A 17,683-nucleotide genomic window follows, 5' to 3' on the forward strand; every position below is an offset into this window, starting at 1 on the left:
AAAAGTAGCAGAAGCTTCTACAATATATTTTAACAGGCTTAATTAAGCATGAAAATGACTAAAGGAAACATCTATTTCCCAAAAAAATTAGCTGACTAATAGTTTTCATTTTCTTTGATTTCTACCTAATATTCTTTAAAAAATTACAAATGCAAAGATAACAGTTATCGGTAATCTGTATCGGCAAGTGGTATTTTGAAATAATTAATTGTTATTATTTTCAAAAGTGTGTGATGGCAAACAAAATCATTTAAATAATTACTACTAATAAAAACATATCTAGGATGCTTTTAATTTCCCCAACATAACGACAAAATTCACAAGTTCAAAAATGCTAAATAGATAGCACCCGTGTCCACCATGTGCGCCGTGGATGTACTGTACGTGTAACTGGTGCGAACTAGTCGAGTCATGCTAAAGCTCTTACTTACTTCTGGGTCGCCCTTCAGACACATGAGTGTGTCAGCACAGAAATCACCTCTCAGCGGTGTCAACACCAATCGTCTCTTCCTCACTTAACGCCTCTCGCTCTCCCAATGTTCCTCTCCTTCACGCCCCCCTCCCCCCTCGTCACTTATTTTCACCCTTTTTGCGTTCATGCCTCCCCAGATTTCATTCCCACCAGCTCGCAACACCCCCCACCCCTCTCTCTCTCTCTCTCTCTCTCTCTCTCACACACACACACACAGGCACACGCACACGCACACACACACACACACACACACACACTCTTCCTCACATCCCTGCCTTTCTTTTCATCACATTGCCTCTCATCGTCTGTGTCTCTCTGCCGCGCGGTCATCCTCCGGCTCCCATACGTGTCAGCCAGCTCTTCCTCTGCGTGTCCTGCGGTCCGGCTGTGGTTCGTCTTCTCTCTGGTGCTTGAAGGAGGGCAGAGAGGACATGGAGCACAGCCACATCTTCACCGTGCTGTCCACCAACTCCAGTTCCTGGAGTCCTCGCGGTTGCCCTCTCGGACAGTTTCCTGTCATCTACTACAGTTCCTTGCTGTGCCTCGGCCTGCCTGGTAAGAAGGATGCAAGAAAGATTTTCTGTTAACAATGCATGTTTTCATGCATGACTTTGTGTGTTCATGAAATACATAGGAGTGAGAGGAGTGTATCACCCCAAATATTCACATTTGTGGCCATTCTGTACAGATTTTTTGTGCAGATTCTTAATATTTTGATTATTTAGTGCTTTCATGCATGAGGGGTGAGAGGAGTGCATCATCCCAAATATTCACTTTTGTACCTGCCAATACAGTTTTTCCAAACCAATTCTTAAAATCATGATTATTTAGTGCTCAATGCATGTTTTTATGCATGAATTTGTCTGTGCATATATGAAGTGCATAAAAGTGAGAGGAGTACATCGTCCCCAAAATTCATATTTGTGTTCGATCAGTGGACGTTTTTCCATTGTGGATTCTTAAAATTTTGCCTTTAGTCCAACTTAATCTTGATTATTTAATGCACAATGAATGTTTTTATGCATGACTTGTATAGTGCATAGGGGTGATAAATGTTATCTAACATTCGTACCCATCATTACAGGTTTTCATGCATGCTTAACATCTTGATTATTTAGTCCACAAGGCATGATTTTTTTGTGCATGATAGGGTATTTCCCTAAATATTCACATTTATGGCCGATCTATAGTGATTTTTTATGCAGATTCTTAAAAGCTTGATTAATTAGTGCTTTTATGCATGACTTTGTGCATTTGTGAAGTGCACGGGGTGAGAATACTGCATTGTCTCTAATATTCATATTCACACTTTCCACAAGATATTTAACATCTTGATTATTTAATGCACAATCCATGTTTTTATGGATTTTGTGTAATCATTAAGTAAGAGGAGTGCATCACCCTTAATATTCACATTTGTGCCCATCAAGGTTGTTTATGCTGATTCCTAAAATATTGATTATTTATGTTATGTTTTATGTTATATTATGTTTTTATGCATGATTTTGTGCATATATGAAGTGCATAGGGCTCAGAGGAGTGCAACATTCCCAGAATTCACATTTGTGGCCAATCAGTACAGATTTTTCCTGCAAATTCTTGAATTTTTGATTATTTAGTACTCAGTGAAGTGCACAGGGCTGAGGCGAGTGTATCATAATCAGAATTTACATTTGTGGTCAATCAATGCAAGTATTTCATTGTAGATTCCTAAAATGTTGTCTTGGGTCCAACTTAATCTTGATTATTTCATGCAAAATGCATGTTTTTATCCATGATTTGTATATGAATGTGTGAAGTGCATAGGGGTGAGAGAAGTGCATCACCTCATATATACACATTTGTACCTGTAAATACAGTTTTTCATGTATATTCTTAAAAAAAGAAAAGATTATTTAGTTACAATGCATGTTTTATTGCATGACTTTGTCTGTGTATTTATGAATACACAGGGCTGAGGCGAATGCATCACCCTAATATAATTGTCTGTGACCGATCAGTAGAGAATTTTCATGTAGATTATGAAAATTTTGTCTTGTTCCACTTAATCTTGATTTTTTTTACTAGCATCCTTGACCAAATAGTTTGTAACCTTGTGAAGCGCAGCCATATTGGCATCAGAACTGAGGAAAAACACTGTTTCCAAAGGTCATCGGTGACATTCAGAATTCAGTGTCTCACATTATATACCAGCAAGAAATACCTGTTATTCCGCAGATGCTGAAATTAGATCCGGCTCTAACTGGAATGACCTGGGGAGCAAGACAGATGATACATTAGATGTCTTGAGTAGCCCTCGTATTAATTGGCCTCAAGCATTTAATATTAATGCTCCTGGACACTAAAATTAAATTTTGTCCCTGCACAATTGGAGGTTGATTGCTCATTTATGACTAATGGTATTATTTGCAGGTGTGCTGAAAATTTTAATCGAAGCTTTTCTCTCAGGTTGGACGCCATGTGGCAGTTTCAGCGGAATGATTCGTTGTCAGATTGAGATAAATCGCCGTGCCCTTGAGCGAAGCACTCAGCCTTAGCAGTTTACACAAATATTTTCATTTGCTTTCGAAGGCAGGCAGTATTCTTGTTGCTCGACTGCTAAATAGCAGCTTGAATTTCAACTCGACATGGGTTGGTGGGACAAAGAGGGGAGTGATGCGATGAGATTTGAGGCTTTATTCAACACTGTGTGAAAGTCATTACATCTGCCAGTGATTTGGGTAGATGGAGGTGATAAAACATGCAGAAATGGAGAGGAGCTAGGTGAAGAAGCGAAACCTCTCAAAGGCATTGTACACAGAAAGTGAGAAAAGCATAGGGAATGGATGGAAGGAAAATGAAAAGAAAGAGGTTGACTAAAAGCAGGTGTGATTAAAAAGGAAAGAGGTGAAGAGTGATACTTTTTGGTTGTATTTTTATAGTAGTTGACAAATAGTTTTTATGACAGTGAATGTATACATATATATGTATAATTCATGTTAGAGGCTGATAAGTATTTTTACTTATCGTTTTGCAATCTACCTAAAGAGCCCTGATAATGTTTTTAAAATGCAAATATTCCATGTAGACACATTAATTAATTGAAAAATTGCAAATGATTATTTGAAAAAAAATTTAATTGCATGCAAATGATTATTTTGAAAGAAATTTAGAAAAAAAAAGTTGAAAAATGTTGTAGTTTAACAGAAGTGGGTTTGTTGTGAAACAAAACAAAACAAATATTAAATGCAAATAGTAAAATGCAATTAATTGTGTATAGTTGCAAAATCCCGTATAGGCTTTTAATTGTAAAGACCGTTCAACAACATTCAGCTGTCAGTTGTTGTAGAAGCTAGGCAATTAGACACACGCCAACAGGGACAGGTTGCTTGACATCCTTCAAAAACACAAAATAAAAGAAAATGCAACCCAGATATTAAATCATACCAGTAAATAATTTTTTTATTTATTACTGTGACATTTCATATTCAACTGCACAGCTGTGAACTGCGTGGCAACTTGTAAAAACCTGCTATTCACACTTTAATGAAATTTGAAATATTCCCAACTTCGCTAAATCAGAAAATAAGAGTAGAAACCACAGAAACGAGTGTGTTCAGATGAGCTCATGGCTGTTCGATTGATCGCTTCAGTTTAAGCTCATTAAGGTCACTAATTGGAAGAGGTTGGTCTTATTTCATTGGCTTCGTGCACTGAAGGCTGTACTTTGAAGGACTGTTTGATTTATGTGTTTTGGTTCAGTTGAAGATGAAGGGTTTTCATCCAGAAGCTGACTATAACATCACATGTTTTGGAAGGTCACAGATCCACAATAACGATCTTCTCACCGCCTCTGCATTACCCTGGTGGTGTTATTCACCAGTTAAGAGGTGGAGCCAATGATTTTCAATTTAGGTAAATGATCCAGGGCACTCTGAGAGCTCACCGCCTCTGTGAGGAAAGTGTTTGTGAGCGTTTTCGTGTTTGTTTCAGGATGATCAGCAAGTCAGGCAAAACTTTTAGGGTGAGAGTCGCTGAACCCAGAAAAACTTTTTGCAGGCTTCGTTGCAGTATTTTGTCAGATTTTGAGAAACTGCTAAGATCTCAAACGCTAGAAGTGACAGAGTTTATTGGGGATTTTTCCTCACAAAAAAAGAATAAAATACATCTGAGAAGCCATAATGCCAATGGCAGGTGACTTTAAAATGTATCATCCATATTTTTTTTATTCAGCTATGAAACTTTTACATAAAGCCATTACAATTGGTTGCTCCTGTTCTGGGCCTCAGAGACCTGTACAAAGACAGGAGTCAAGTGAAATCAATATGCTTACGGTGTTGACCACAGCTAAATGGAAATGTCAGGAAATGTTCAACCTCCAGGCCGCAATGGATTCCTTTTGTTTGTCTAAATAAAGTACGTTCTCAGCGGGGCATCTGGAGAGATTAATCCAGTAAAAGAGAAATCCAGAAACAAAAGCAGAATGGACAGTGGAGTATAAAAAAGAAGAATAAAGAGGATAAGCAAAGTAAAACATAGTTTTACATAGAGTGGGATTTGGTGAATCTGGATTTTTATGTTGGACTACTACAGTCATAGGCTGTGTCCAAATTCAGGGTCTGCATCCTTCGGAGTACTCATTTGAAGGATGTTACGTCACTGCGCCGCGACGAAGACCGTCCAAATTCGTAGGATCCTTCAAATGCGGCCCACAAATACGTCCTCCTTTTCCCCGAATTGGAAGGATGGGTGTGGTGGATCCTTTCCCGTCCTACCTATCCCATAATTCTTTTCGGCAGAGCGTAATGGCGGACGAAGCGAGCGAAGGCGGAGTGGGAGAGGAGTTTCTCTGACAAAACAAGCTAAAGTTTATGCTTCGGCTCAATGAATTTGTAGGAGAAATTAGTAGAATACTTAAAAACAAATAAAAATAGGCTATAATGGCTTACCTGGATGTGACTGTCTTGTAGTCTGATATAAAAAACTCTCCGACAACGAGCAAAGAAAGTATTTAATTTATTTAATTGCTTTATTTCTTCCAAAAGAATTAAAATGAGGTGAATAACTCTTTGTTTTTCCATTTTCCCGCTTCTTGCTTGGCGCTGTCACGGTTGCTAGGCGACAGGATATGAGCAATGGGTAAGGGAGGGAACTGAAAGAAGGGTAGGCTGTCCAAATTCACAAACACCGACTTCCGGGTTTTGCGGACGTCGGAGGATCCCTCCTCCTTCAACCGGGTAGGAAGGATCCTAAGGAGGATGCAGACCCTGAATTTGGACACAGTGACACTCTGAGCCGTTTTAGGGGGCGTTGCCAGGGGCGTAGTTTCTGGGGGGGGGGTGAGATAACCAAAACTATCAAGTTCAACCCCCCCAATATTTATACCACGGTTAATGGAAACTTAGAATCAGGCTATTTATTAATTATTTGAACCGCGCCTTCGGCGCTTTTATAAGCGCTAACCTCACATACACACTGAACGGAGCTTATCAGCACAACATGACTGAAGCAGTTCGTTTAATTGTGCACGAGCGGCGCGCGAATAACCCTATACTCTGTGCACGTTCACCAGCGCGCTCAGAAGTGTGAGAAGATTTGCGCGAGCCATTCCTATCGTGAAGCTGATGGTAAAATATGCGATCTAATTGAATTCTATTGAGAAACTGCCACTTTAAAATGCTATGGAGAAAATCGAACATTATCTAAAAAAAAGGCACAAACTAAAAAAAACTGATGAAAAGAGGAGAAAACATAATCTTGCTAACATAATATTAAAATATTTTTAAACTAGCCTACTCGTGACCACCTTTACTATAATTTATCACGTTTTATTGTAGGCTTATTTATTGTGGTAAATTTTGTCTAACATGTAGAATTTATAATAGATAATCTGTTAAGGGAATAGATTTTTCCCTAAAGATTTATATTACAACTGTGGCATGTTGTAGCTATTGTTTCTAAAGGCTGTTGTTTCTCATAACAAATGCAATATAGATTAATTAAAAAAAAGTCATTATTGGCCTGGTAATGATTAATAACAAATGCTACGATTAAGAACTATGGTGCTTTTTCATAAGAGCAAGTACAAGTCAGAATCAAGAGCCAATGGGTTCTAATGATGAGTGATGGAGAAACCTTCAGATATTCCAATGATGGCACAGATTAAATCATTAAGAGCCTGATGAACTGTTAAGGAGTAAGAAATAAACAATATAAAATAAAAGAAAACATTAAGTTAGATTGACTTCCCATGGCGTGTTGAGTTAGAACATTGTCAAACTATAGCCTAAGTGTCTAAATAATTTAAAATAAACGATATCCTATGTAAACAAGTAATTGATAGCTAGCCTATTACTTTATTGCAGTTACGCAATCAACCAACCTTGCATGTGTGGTGGATAGCACAGACCATTTTACAAAAATAAACATTTAAGCAAACAAACACAGGGGTGCAAACTCGTCAGGAGTGAAAACGGTGACAAAATAAACTCCACCCCACTCCACTCCACCCCGGTTGAGACTGAGGAGAATTTTTGCAAAGGATAGCAACTAATGTAGCGATAACAAAACTTACAATCTTCATAGCTATCGCAACAGCAGCCTCACGCAAAACAAAACAAACAAAACAACAGCAGCCTCACGCGGTAATCACCAAAACTACAATAGTCTGTTTACAGATGTAACTGACCTGAACTTGAAGTCCTGAACAGGACAGTTGAGCCTCTCTGCTCCACCTGGACACTTCCACTCCATTCTCCAGTCTACCATCCTTTACGCGGAGTCAAGACTAACCGACTCATGATTTATTAGAGTTTTATTATTAAATGGCGAATTCGGAAATAATCATTTTAGTACATTCGGCAGGCAACAAAAACAACAAAAATAATAAAAAAAATTAAATAAAATAAAAATGTAGGGCAGCGGGCTGTAATAGAGGCTGTTGTCACTGAACTCAGACACAAAAATAACCTTCATTGTCTTGTTAGTGATCCTGAACAAAAAACACTGAGTTTGACACTGTTTTTGCCAACAAGGCGGGTTATTTATGGCAAGCCGTTTTGACTTTTATTCATTCTCAGGATATGAATTCTTGATATCAACAATTAAGTTTTTTACTAGTTAAAAAGCTCATTCTTGATATCAGCAATTACATTTCCACTAGTAACAATGTTAAATCTCGATATCAACAATTCAATTATCACTAGTTAAAATGCTCATTCTTGATATCACAAATAAAATTTCAACCAGTAAAAACTATAATTGTTGATATCTGTAATTGTATTTTCACTAGTTAAATGTCACCATAGGCTGTCATTCAAAATCAATTGTTGATATCAAGAATTAATTTCTTACTAGTTGAAATTCCAATTTCACATATCAGAAATACAATTCTTACTAGTAAAAATGTCTATTCTTGATAGCAACAATTTAGTTCTTGATATCAACAATTTAATTGTCACTAGTGACAATGTTCATTTTTGATATCAATAATTAAATTGTTGATATCAGAAATACATTTTCAGACATCAGAAATTAACATTGTATCATTGCATCTTTTCTACAAAGGTGATGCAAATGAACCAATTAAACCTATTTCTGTCTGTCCCTCTGTTTGTCTATACATCTTTAAAATAATGCTTGTGTGCCTGAGATTGCCAGTGTTTATGCAAATGTGTGAGTTTGAAACTGGAGTCTTTGTAATTTGTAATCATCTGATGTTCTGGAACTGATGTGTGACTCTCCAGACTCCTGACTGGCATATGTAATCCAATTCCATCTTTATTAGCAGCCCGAATGACTGTCAGACAGGCAGAGACACACCATGGGTGCAAAACACTTTGAAGTTTTCATCCAGTATATTGTTCCACGCAGCAGCCCATTGGCTACAGTAAAGCCATGGTAGGAAATTTACTGCAACTTTTGGTGAATTACTTTTTCAGGTTAACATATCCCAGAATGTTTCCTGAGGTCTTTTGTAATGAGGCTTTATCTTCCATGCTTCCCCTACCACTGTATTAAATTGTTTTGCTTAAATAAAGGCAGGGCTTTTGTGTGCACGCTCTTTTTATCACAGTGAGAGGTCATGACAACCGCTGGTCATTTCTTCTCCCCGTACATCTCACGCTGCCTGTGCGTGACCCCCAAACAAAACAGGTTTGGATGAAAACAAGGTAATGAAAGGGTCTAGAAGAGGAAAGAGTGCATGCTAGAGAGTCTGCGTATTGGGCCTTTTTCTTGCATCACTGTGACATGGACGTATATAGAGCACCGCATAAGCACCAGCGATTGGATGTAACTGCACATGTTGCTGCTGCTTGTTCGGTTTTTATTGAAGGTCACAATGAGACAGAGGTAAAAGCTGTGGAGGAAAAGAGGCAGGCAGGAAGAAGAGGGATAAATTGAATGACCAAGTCTCAGAAGGTCACGTTCTCTCATGCCTTTGGATATGCATCTTTATACATGGCTGCACGTGTCTGAATTTTAGTGTGCATGTGTGTCAACATGTGAACAGGTGCATGTGTGTGAATTTGAGTGTGTATGAGTGAATGCATGCACCTGAATGATAATGTATGAATCTGAAATTGTGTGTGTGTGTGTGTGTGTGTGTGTGTGTGTGTGTGAATGAATGTATGTGTGTAAATGCTTCTGATTTGTAGTGCATGTGTACAAACTTATGCAAGTGGCTGTATGTGTATGCATGTGAATGTATATGTATGCATCTGAACATGAATGTGAATGTTTGCATGTGACTGCATTTGTGTGAATTCACGTTTGTGCATGTGAATGCATGTGAATTTGTCTGAATGCACGTACATGCAAATATGCATGTGATATGGTGACTTTATGGATGTTAATTTTAGAGTTTGCGTGTGAATGCATGTATGTGAGCATTCATATATGCATGAAAATGTGAATGCATGAGTGTGGGTGACTGCGTATGCGAAAGAATGTGGATGAAATTGATGATTCATGTAAACGTATGCGTGTGTGTGCGCAGGTTAAGATAAGTGTATGCATTTCATGTGATTTGTACGCTTTGAGCCATTGTGAGTGTGTGCAGTGGGTAAGAAAGATGGAGCAGCTTTTGATTTCGGCTTCGCTAAATTTTGTTGCTATTTGTGGTACTGCAATCCCAATGCAATATTGTATGACTCATTCTTTACACCCGTAAGTTTAATAAAGATGCAATTTTCTCACCTGTATGTGCCATAATCTGGCAAGACTGACTTCAATGGTTTCTAACCCACCCGTTCCTCTCTCTTCTCACCATGTTCTGCTTTCTCTCCATTTCTTCTCATGTTCCACAGCAAACATCCTCACCGTGATCATCCTTTCTCAGCTGGTGCTGCGGCGACAGAAATCGTCCTATAACTACCTACTGGCCCTGGCCGTAGCTGACATCCTGGTCCTGCTGTTGATCGTGTTTGTGGACTTCCTATTGGAGGACTTCATTCTCAGAGCGCCTCTTCCCCACTCCCTTAACAAAGCGGTGCAGGTTCTGGAGTTCTCCTCCATCCACACCTCCATCTGGATCACTGTTCCCCTGACCGTGGACCGCTACATCGCTGTGTGCCATCCGCTGCGCTACCACACTGTCTCCTACCCAGCCCGAACTCGCAAAGTGATCTTGGCGGTGTATGCTGGCTGCTTGATCACCAGCGTCCCGTATTACTGGTGGCCGGATCTGTGGCACGGGCTGCCGGGAGCGAGTGCTGGTGGCCGGAGTAGCAGCGCAGGCCAGCATGTGTTGGTTTGGGTCCACTGTGCAACGGTTTATCTGCTCCCCTGCTCCGTTTTCTTCACGCTCAATGCCATCATCGTACGCAAGCTCCGTTGCCGCCGTAGCTGCTTCCGTCTGCGTGGCTACTCCACTGGAAAAACTACAGCCATCCTGCTGGCCATCACCTCAGTTTTCGCTGTGCTTTGGGCGCCACGCACCCTCATAATCCTTTACCACCTTTACACAGCCCAACCTGCGACACCTGGACCGGCCAGGCTGCTGCATTTGGTCACAGATGTGGCGAACATGCTGGCACTTCTCAACACTGGCGTCAACTTCTTCTTGTACTGCTTCATCAGCAAGCGTTTCCGCAGGATGGCCGGCACGGTGCTAAAGGCCCTTTTCCGATGCAGGAAGCAGTCGCCACCATTTTACGCCAGTCACAACTTCTCCATCACCAGCAGTCCTTGGATCTCACCAGCCAACTCACACTGCATCAAGATGCTGGTGTACCAGTATGACAAGAACGGCAAACCAGTCTGCATATCCTCCTGAATGCCAAATCAAATCATGCCGTACCAATATAATGCTGACTACTAAGTCAGGCGAGCTTGGGAAAAGTCTTTTCCGACTGGTTACGAGCAGAAGGCGGCGATCGGCTTGTTGGAAAGTGCCTCAACGAAAGATCCAGTGTCAGGTTCAAAGACATCTTACGGCCAAAATGTGGTTCTTTCTCTGGCAAAAAACAAGCAGGAGTGGTCATTAAGCTATAACATGCCAACGCCTTCAGGATATTAACGCAAAAAAAAGACTCAATCTCAAAATCAAGAGAATTCATGAAATGCTTGCTCACATTCCAGGCAATGACTGTCCAATTAGACCAATTATATTGATGTGATTTAAAGATGTTGTCTTTAGTAGGGCTGGGCAATATAAAAAATGTATATCTCAATATTTTTCAAATTAACAATATTAGTTCATTTGCCAATACTTTTGCATTTTCTCTTGATAATTAAAAAAAAAAAAATTAATTTATTAATTTATTTATTTCTATTAATCTCTTAATTTACATCGCGTTTACACATTGTTAGTTATCAAATTATTATGGAAGCCTGTTTCCACCACAGAACTTTTTATCTTACAATTCTGACTTTTTTCTTTCATAATTCTGAGATATGAACCCACAATTGTGAGTTTAAAATAAACATGATAGCTTAAAAAGAACATGAAAGTTGGTCATAAAAGAAAAGAAGTCATAATTGTGAGATATAAACTCAAACAATTGTGAGTTTAGTTAAAATTCAGTTATTCAGTGGTAGAAACTGGCTTCCATAAATGATTTGTGAGATTGTAGAATAAAGAAAGTGAGCATAGTTGAACAAAAACAGCACTAATTAATGGATTGTGACTTTTCATGTCTCTGATTGGTCAGTGCTTATTGGCCACAAGGCTCAAGGTTGTTAAATGCTGAAAATAGAAACCTTTGAGGCTCTTCTCAATGCACTCACACATATGGGCATAGGAGCATTTTATAGCCTGCATAACAGCAGCCATATTGTATGATATTCCCCACGTTTTTATCGTCAGCAAAGACAATGCGATAATATCTCCAATATTCAATGTATTGCCCAGCCCTATAGTCTCAAGCATGGTATCAGTTGAATGTGCACAAAAGCAACATTTTACAAGAAGAAAAAGGATTCGAAGACGACGAGATGTTTACTGTATGTCAACCACCTTTCCCCTCTCACCTTCTCAGCAGAGAGACAGAGCACTTCCTCCCTTTGTGACATTAAAAAACCATGCTGGCATTTCCTTTAATATGCTTTTGGTCTCCAAGGGCCGGTCGCAAACAGCACAAGCTCTTATTAAAGAATCAAGCCTTTAGACACGCTCAGTGCTGGAAACTCGCTTTGTTATTGTTGCCTGATGAAGAATAATTACAAAAACGCAAAGACTTCTGCTTCAGCAAAAAGCTTCTGGTGCAACTGACTGTTAAGTGTATAATTAAGGCCAAAAAAAAACTAAAAAAAAACTTTAGAGAAGAATTATTCTTTATTGGTTAAATCAATATACTAAGCAACATAGACACTCATTGCTCAGTACATGAAAAGATTTTCTATCACAGTGACAAACTAAATAATTAAGACTTTTCAACTTCTGCCACACAGGTACACATGCACTCATTTAACTTTGCTGGGCAACCTCAAGAAAAAAGAAAGCGAAAAAGAGAATGCTTTTCAAATAAAATCAATTGCTGTCTCCAGAGTGAGCTATTGGAGGAAACCACATTCATTTATCTTCACTGCAGCGTGGAGTAACAGGCTGCCATTTGTAGTGCTTTGACTGTGGTGCATATATACAGCTGGGAACGTGTTCATAGATAAGCTAGACAACTTAAAAATGTATGATCACTGTCATAGACAAGGCTGTATTCACCTGTCTCATTACAGCAGGGAAAGCTATGAATGCTAAATGCTGTGTTGGTGGTGAAATGTAAAAGAGAAAAATTGTTTCTTTCAGAACTGAAACGGTCACTTTCCATTACAGCGTCCATTTTAAAAACTGTGGCTTTTTTGTGGCTTTTAGTCCATGTCTGTAAGCCCTGAGGAGCAGTTTGAGGTATGTATGCTTGCATACTCCCTAAAATTTATGAAGTTAATTTATATATTTAAAATGTTCTGTCTTTCAATTCCAGGGTAATGGACAAAAAATATGAACTTATCTTGTTTGCAATGGCACACGTTTTGTCCAATAATGCTCTTCCATACAAATAAGTGACTATTTTTCTGTCTTTAAATAGAGTCTATAACATGCCTATATATAGTGCTGGGTAGATTACTTACAAACTGGAGTCTGTTACTGATTACAAATTGCATGATGAAAACTGTAGGCAGTATTGTAATTTAGATGACTAATTTTAGTTGATTTATTCTGACTACTTTTGGATTACTTTTGACCTAACTTGTTTATTTAATTGGGATTATTGTTTTTTTTTAGTTTTTTTAAATGAGAAATAAAATATATTAATACCATTAATCAACATCAGAGAACATGCAAGCAGAATGTTAAATTACTTCATATGTGTTTTATTTATTTATTTTACATAATCATTTAGATTTAAATCTCAGGGGGATGTCAAGTAAATATTTTATTTGACTGACAAAAAAGATTGGATCCCTACATCACATGAACAAACATTAATAAACGTGAAAACAGCAAAAGTCATGTCATGAAAGTTGACCCCCCCCCCCCCCTCCCCCAAAATTCAGATAGGTTGCAAATTCATTTGCATGACATTTACATGGCCATTCTACAACCCGAATTCCATAAATGTTGGGACATTTTTTAAATTTGAATAAAATGAAAACTAAAAGAATTTCAAATCACATGAGACAGTAGAACTTAGATAACATAAATGTTTAAACTGAGCAATTTTAAAATTTTATGCACAAAATGAGCTCATTTCAAATTTGATACCTGCTACAGGTCTCAAAATATTTGGGACGGGGTCATGTTTGCCATGGTGTAGCATCTCCTCTTCTTTTCAAAACAGTTTGAAGATGTCTGGGCATCGAGGTTATGAGTTTCTGGAGTTTTGGTGTTGGAATTTGGTCCCATTCTTGCCTGATGTAGGTTTCCAGCTGCTGAAGAGTTCGTGGTCGTCTTTGGCGTATTTTTCATTTGACGTATGATGCACCAAATATTCTCTATAGAGAAATAGTGAAAGATCTGGACTGCAGGCAGGCCAATTCAGCACCCGGACTCTTCTACTATGAAGCCATGCTGTTGTAATAGTGAAGTGAAGTGATGTGTGCCCAAGTATGGTGACCCATACTTGGAATTTGTGCTCCGAATTTAACCCATCCAAGTGTACACACACAGCAGCGAACCCGCAACCTTCGGGTTACAAGTTACTCTCTATCCATTAGGCCACGACTGCCCTAATAGCTGCAGTATGTGGTTTTGCATTGTCCTGCTGAAACACACAAGGCCTTCCCTGAAATAGAAGTCATCTGGAGGGGAGCATATGTTGCTCTAAAACCTTTATATATCTTTCAGCATTCATAGTGCCTTCCAAAACATGCAAGCTGCCCATACCGCATGCACATATGCATCTTATGCATACCATCAAAGATGCTGGCTTTTGAACTGAATGCTGATAACACGCTGAAAGGTCTCCCCTCCTCTTTAGCCCAGGGGACACAGCGTCCGTGATTTCCAACAAGAATGTCAAATTTGGACTTGTCTGACCATAGAACACTTTTCCACGTTGAAACAGTCCATTTTAAATGAAGCTTGGCCCACAGGACACGACGGAGCTTCTGGACCATGTTCACATTTGGCTTCTTTTTTGCATGATAGAGCTTTAGTTGGCATCTGCAGATGACACGGCAGATTGTGTTTACTGATTTTCTGGAAGCATTCCTGGGCACATTTAGTAATGTCAATGACAGAATCATGTTGATGAGTGATGCAGTGTTGTATGAGAGCCCAAAGACCATGGGCATCCAACAAAGGTCTTCGGTCTTGTCCCTTACGCACAGAGATTTCTCCAGTTTCTCTGAATATTTTGATGATGTTATGCACTGTAAATTATGAGATTTGCAAAGCCTTTGCAATTTGACGTTGAGGAATGTTGTTTTCAAACTATTCCACAATATTTTTATGCACTCTTTCACAGATTGAAGAGCCTCTGCCCATCTTTACTTCTGAGAGACTCTGCCTCTCTAAGACATTCTTTTTATAGCTAATCATGTTACAGACCTGATGTCAATTAACTTAATTAGTTGCTAGATGTTCTCCCAACTGAATCTTTTCAAAATGTCTTGCTTTTTCAGCCTTTGTTGCCCCCTTGCCAACTTTTTTGAGACCTGTAGCAGGCATCAAATTTGAGCTCAATTCAGTTTAAACATTTATGTTCTTTATGTTCTATTGTGAATAAAATATTGGCTCGTGTGATTTGAAAGTCTTTTAGTTTTCATTTTATTCAAATTTAAAAAAACGTCCCAACATTTCTGGAATTTGGGTTGTATATTGTGAATACTCATTGTATTAAATATGATACAAGTAGATTTTTTTTAGAAAGGAAAACATTTAAAATGTTAATTTTTTTTATTTAAAGAAAAAAGAACTAGGGAGAAACAATAAATTTGTAATCATGTAATCGATAAAAAGTAACTGTTATCTGATTATGAATTATTTTAAATCATTACACAATCTAATTATGAGTACAACATTTTTGTAATCTGATTACGTAAACCAGATGTAATCAGTTACTACCCAGCACTGTACATACCCTGATAGTACATAATTGTATTAATTGAACCTACTGAATCAATACACTGATCAAGTCATTGTTTTGAACCAGAGCAAGACTCAAAGTGGCACCGAACAAGAGTTGTTTATCGAACAAACTGAACAAACAAATCAGAGTGAAATTGATGATCCCGTTTGTTCAGCTCATTCACTCAGGATCAATATTTTCACCATACTAGCAATAGCAAAGTAGCAAATTGTGCTTTTGCCAGCCTGTGATCTAAATTAAACACAAAACAAATTAAACAGACAATCCGGCCTAATCGGAAACATGTCAGCACATTTGCAGTTGATTTCATGGGTTTTTAAAATTGTAATTATATGAAATGTGTGCAACAATAATCAAAATGCTCTTAATATGCAATTATTTTGTGGAGCAGCCTGTAATTATGCATATTGATTGTTCTTGCTATTGTAATTAATTATATTAATATGGACCCTGTAATGTAAAGTCTTACCAAATCTGAGTTATTTAACTCAATCAGTAGAACGTTCAGGAAATAGGAGCCCTGTTACTGGTAACTTTAAAGTTAACCTGTATAACCTGTGAGATCTCTGTCATGTCAAAAAGTGTGTAATATCGTATGTTAGATATGTACAGAATACAAATTAAGCAAAACTATAGACTAGAATGTCAAGGTGCTGCTAAAGTGTCTGTACTGTACATCATCCAAACTGATATTTATTCTTTCTTATTTATTTGTTTCTACCATAGTTGCCTCTTTCCTTTCTCACTTAGATTGTCTACACAGATTATTCACACAACTCTTAAAGTGAACATTTATGAATAACTTGCAAAAAATGACGTAAACAGAAACATTTGTACATTTGTGTGACTTCTGTGTTCTTGTACTTTTCGAGGCCACTACATAAAGGGCCAATCAAAAACCAATAATAAATGTTTTCATGTCCAGGATTCCTTTTCTCTGAACAATCATAAAACTTATATATTTGGACATTACTGCCAATGTATTGATACGACAGATCATTTAATGCCACGATCAGTCTTCATGCAAAAAATAACAAATAAGGGGTAAGATATGTTTTCTGATCCTTTTTGATAGGGTCATGTCGGCTTATGCGGCCTAAGAGACACTAAAGTGTTTATTTTTCAGCACATATTTGAACAATAATGTACATATTTTAAGTCATTGAGGCTGTTAACCTTTGATATGTGTACAAGAATGAATGTATGTGATCAGATATGAAGCATATTTGCATTGTTTCAAGTATATAGCCATCTTTTTATAGTTTCTTTAAGATGTTTGGCTGATCAGCACTGAATCTTTCTATATGTAGGCCAAGTGAATGTATTTGTGTATTTCCAGTGAATGTACTGTATGTTATGGAAAATAGCATGCAAGTTATTCTGATGTATATTTTCTCGAACACATTAATGATTAAAAATGTATCACCTTTTACCTACATTCAGTGTCTGAGGTTAATGATTATAAACAGACGACTTGTATAACTTAAGCCTAATAAAAGTACCAACGTGGTGAATCTATGTTGAAGTGTATTAGTGTGTATATATATATATTTAATATATACAGTGGTGTGAAAAAGTGTTGGCCCCCTTCCTGATTTTTTATTTTTTTGAATGATTGTCACACTTTAATGTTTCAGATCATCAAACAAATTTAAATATTAATCAAAGATAACAAGTAAACACAACATGCTGTTTTTGAATGAAGTTTTTTATTATGAAGGGAAAACTAAATCCAAACCCACATGGCCCTGTGTGAAAAAGTGCTTGCCCCCTAAACCTAATAACTGGTTGGGCCTCCCTTAGCAGCTACAACTGCAATCAAGCGTTTTTGATAACTTGCAATGAGTCTGTTGCAGCGCTGTGGAGGAATTTTGGCCCACTCATCTTGGCAGAATTGTTGTAATTCAGCCACATTGGAGGGTTTTCGAGCATGAACCGCCTTTTTAAGGTCATGCCACAGCATCTCAATAGGATTCAGGTCAGGACTTTGACAGGCCACTCCAAAGTCTTCATTTTGTTTTTCTTCAGCCATTCAGAGGTGGATTTGCTGGTGTGTTTTGGATCATTTTCCTGCTGCAGAACCCAAGTTCGCTTCAGCTTGAAGTCACGAACAGATGGCCGGACATTGTCCTTCAGGATTTTTTGTTAGACAGCTGAATTCATGGTTCCATTTATCACAGCAAGTCTTCCAGGTCCTGAAGCA

At 38.1% G+C, this 17,683-nt stretch overlaps 1 protein-coding gene across 1 annotated transcript; it reads left to right on the forward strand.

Annotated features, from left to right (window-relative positions):
• Positions 1-903: 903 nt before the first annotated feature.
• Positions 904-10,727, forward strand: LOC306866219 (putative G-protein coupled receptor 139; the record flags this gene model as incomplete). The annotated part of the gene is made up of 2 exons (XM_079411321.1): positions 904-1,027; positions 9,760-10,727. The coding sequence occupies 2 exons, from the start codon at positions 904-906 to the stop codon at positions 10,725-10,727; spliced, it is 1,092 nt and encodes a 363-aa protein (XP_079267447.1).
• Positions 10,728-17,683: the final 6,956 nt, after the last annotated feature.

Source organism: Barbus barbus (assembly GCF_936440315.1).
Source record: "Barbus barbus genome assembly, chromosome: 4".
Classification (NCBI taxonomy): domain Eukaryota; kingdom Metazoa; phylum Chordata; class Actinopteri; order Cypriniformes; family Cyprinidae; genus Barbus; species Barbus barbus.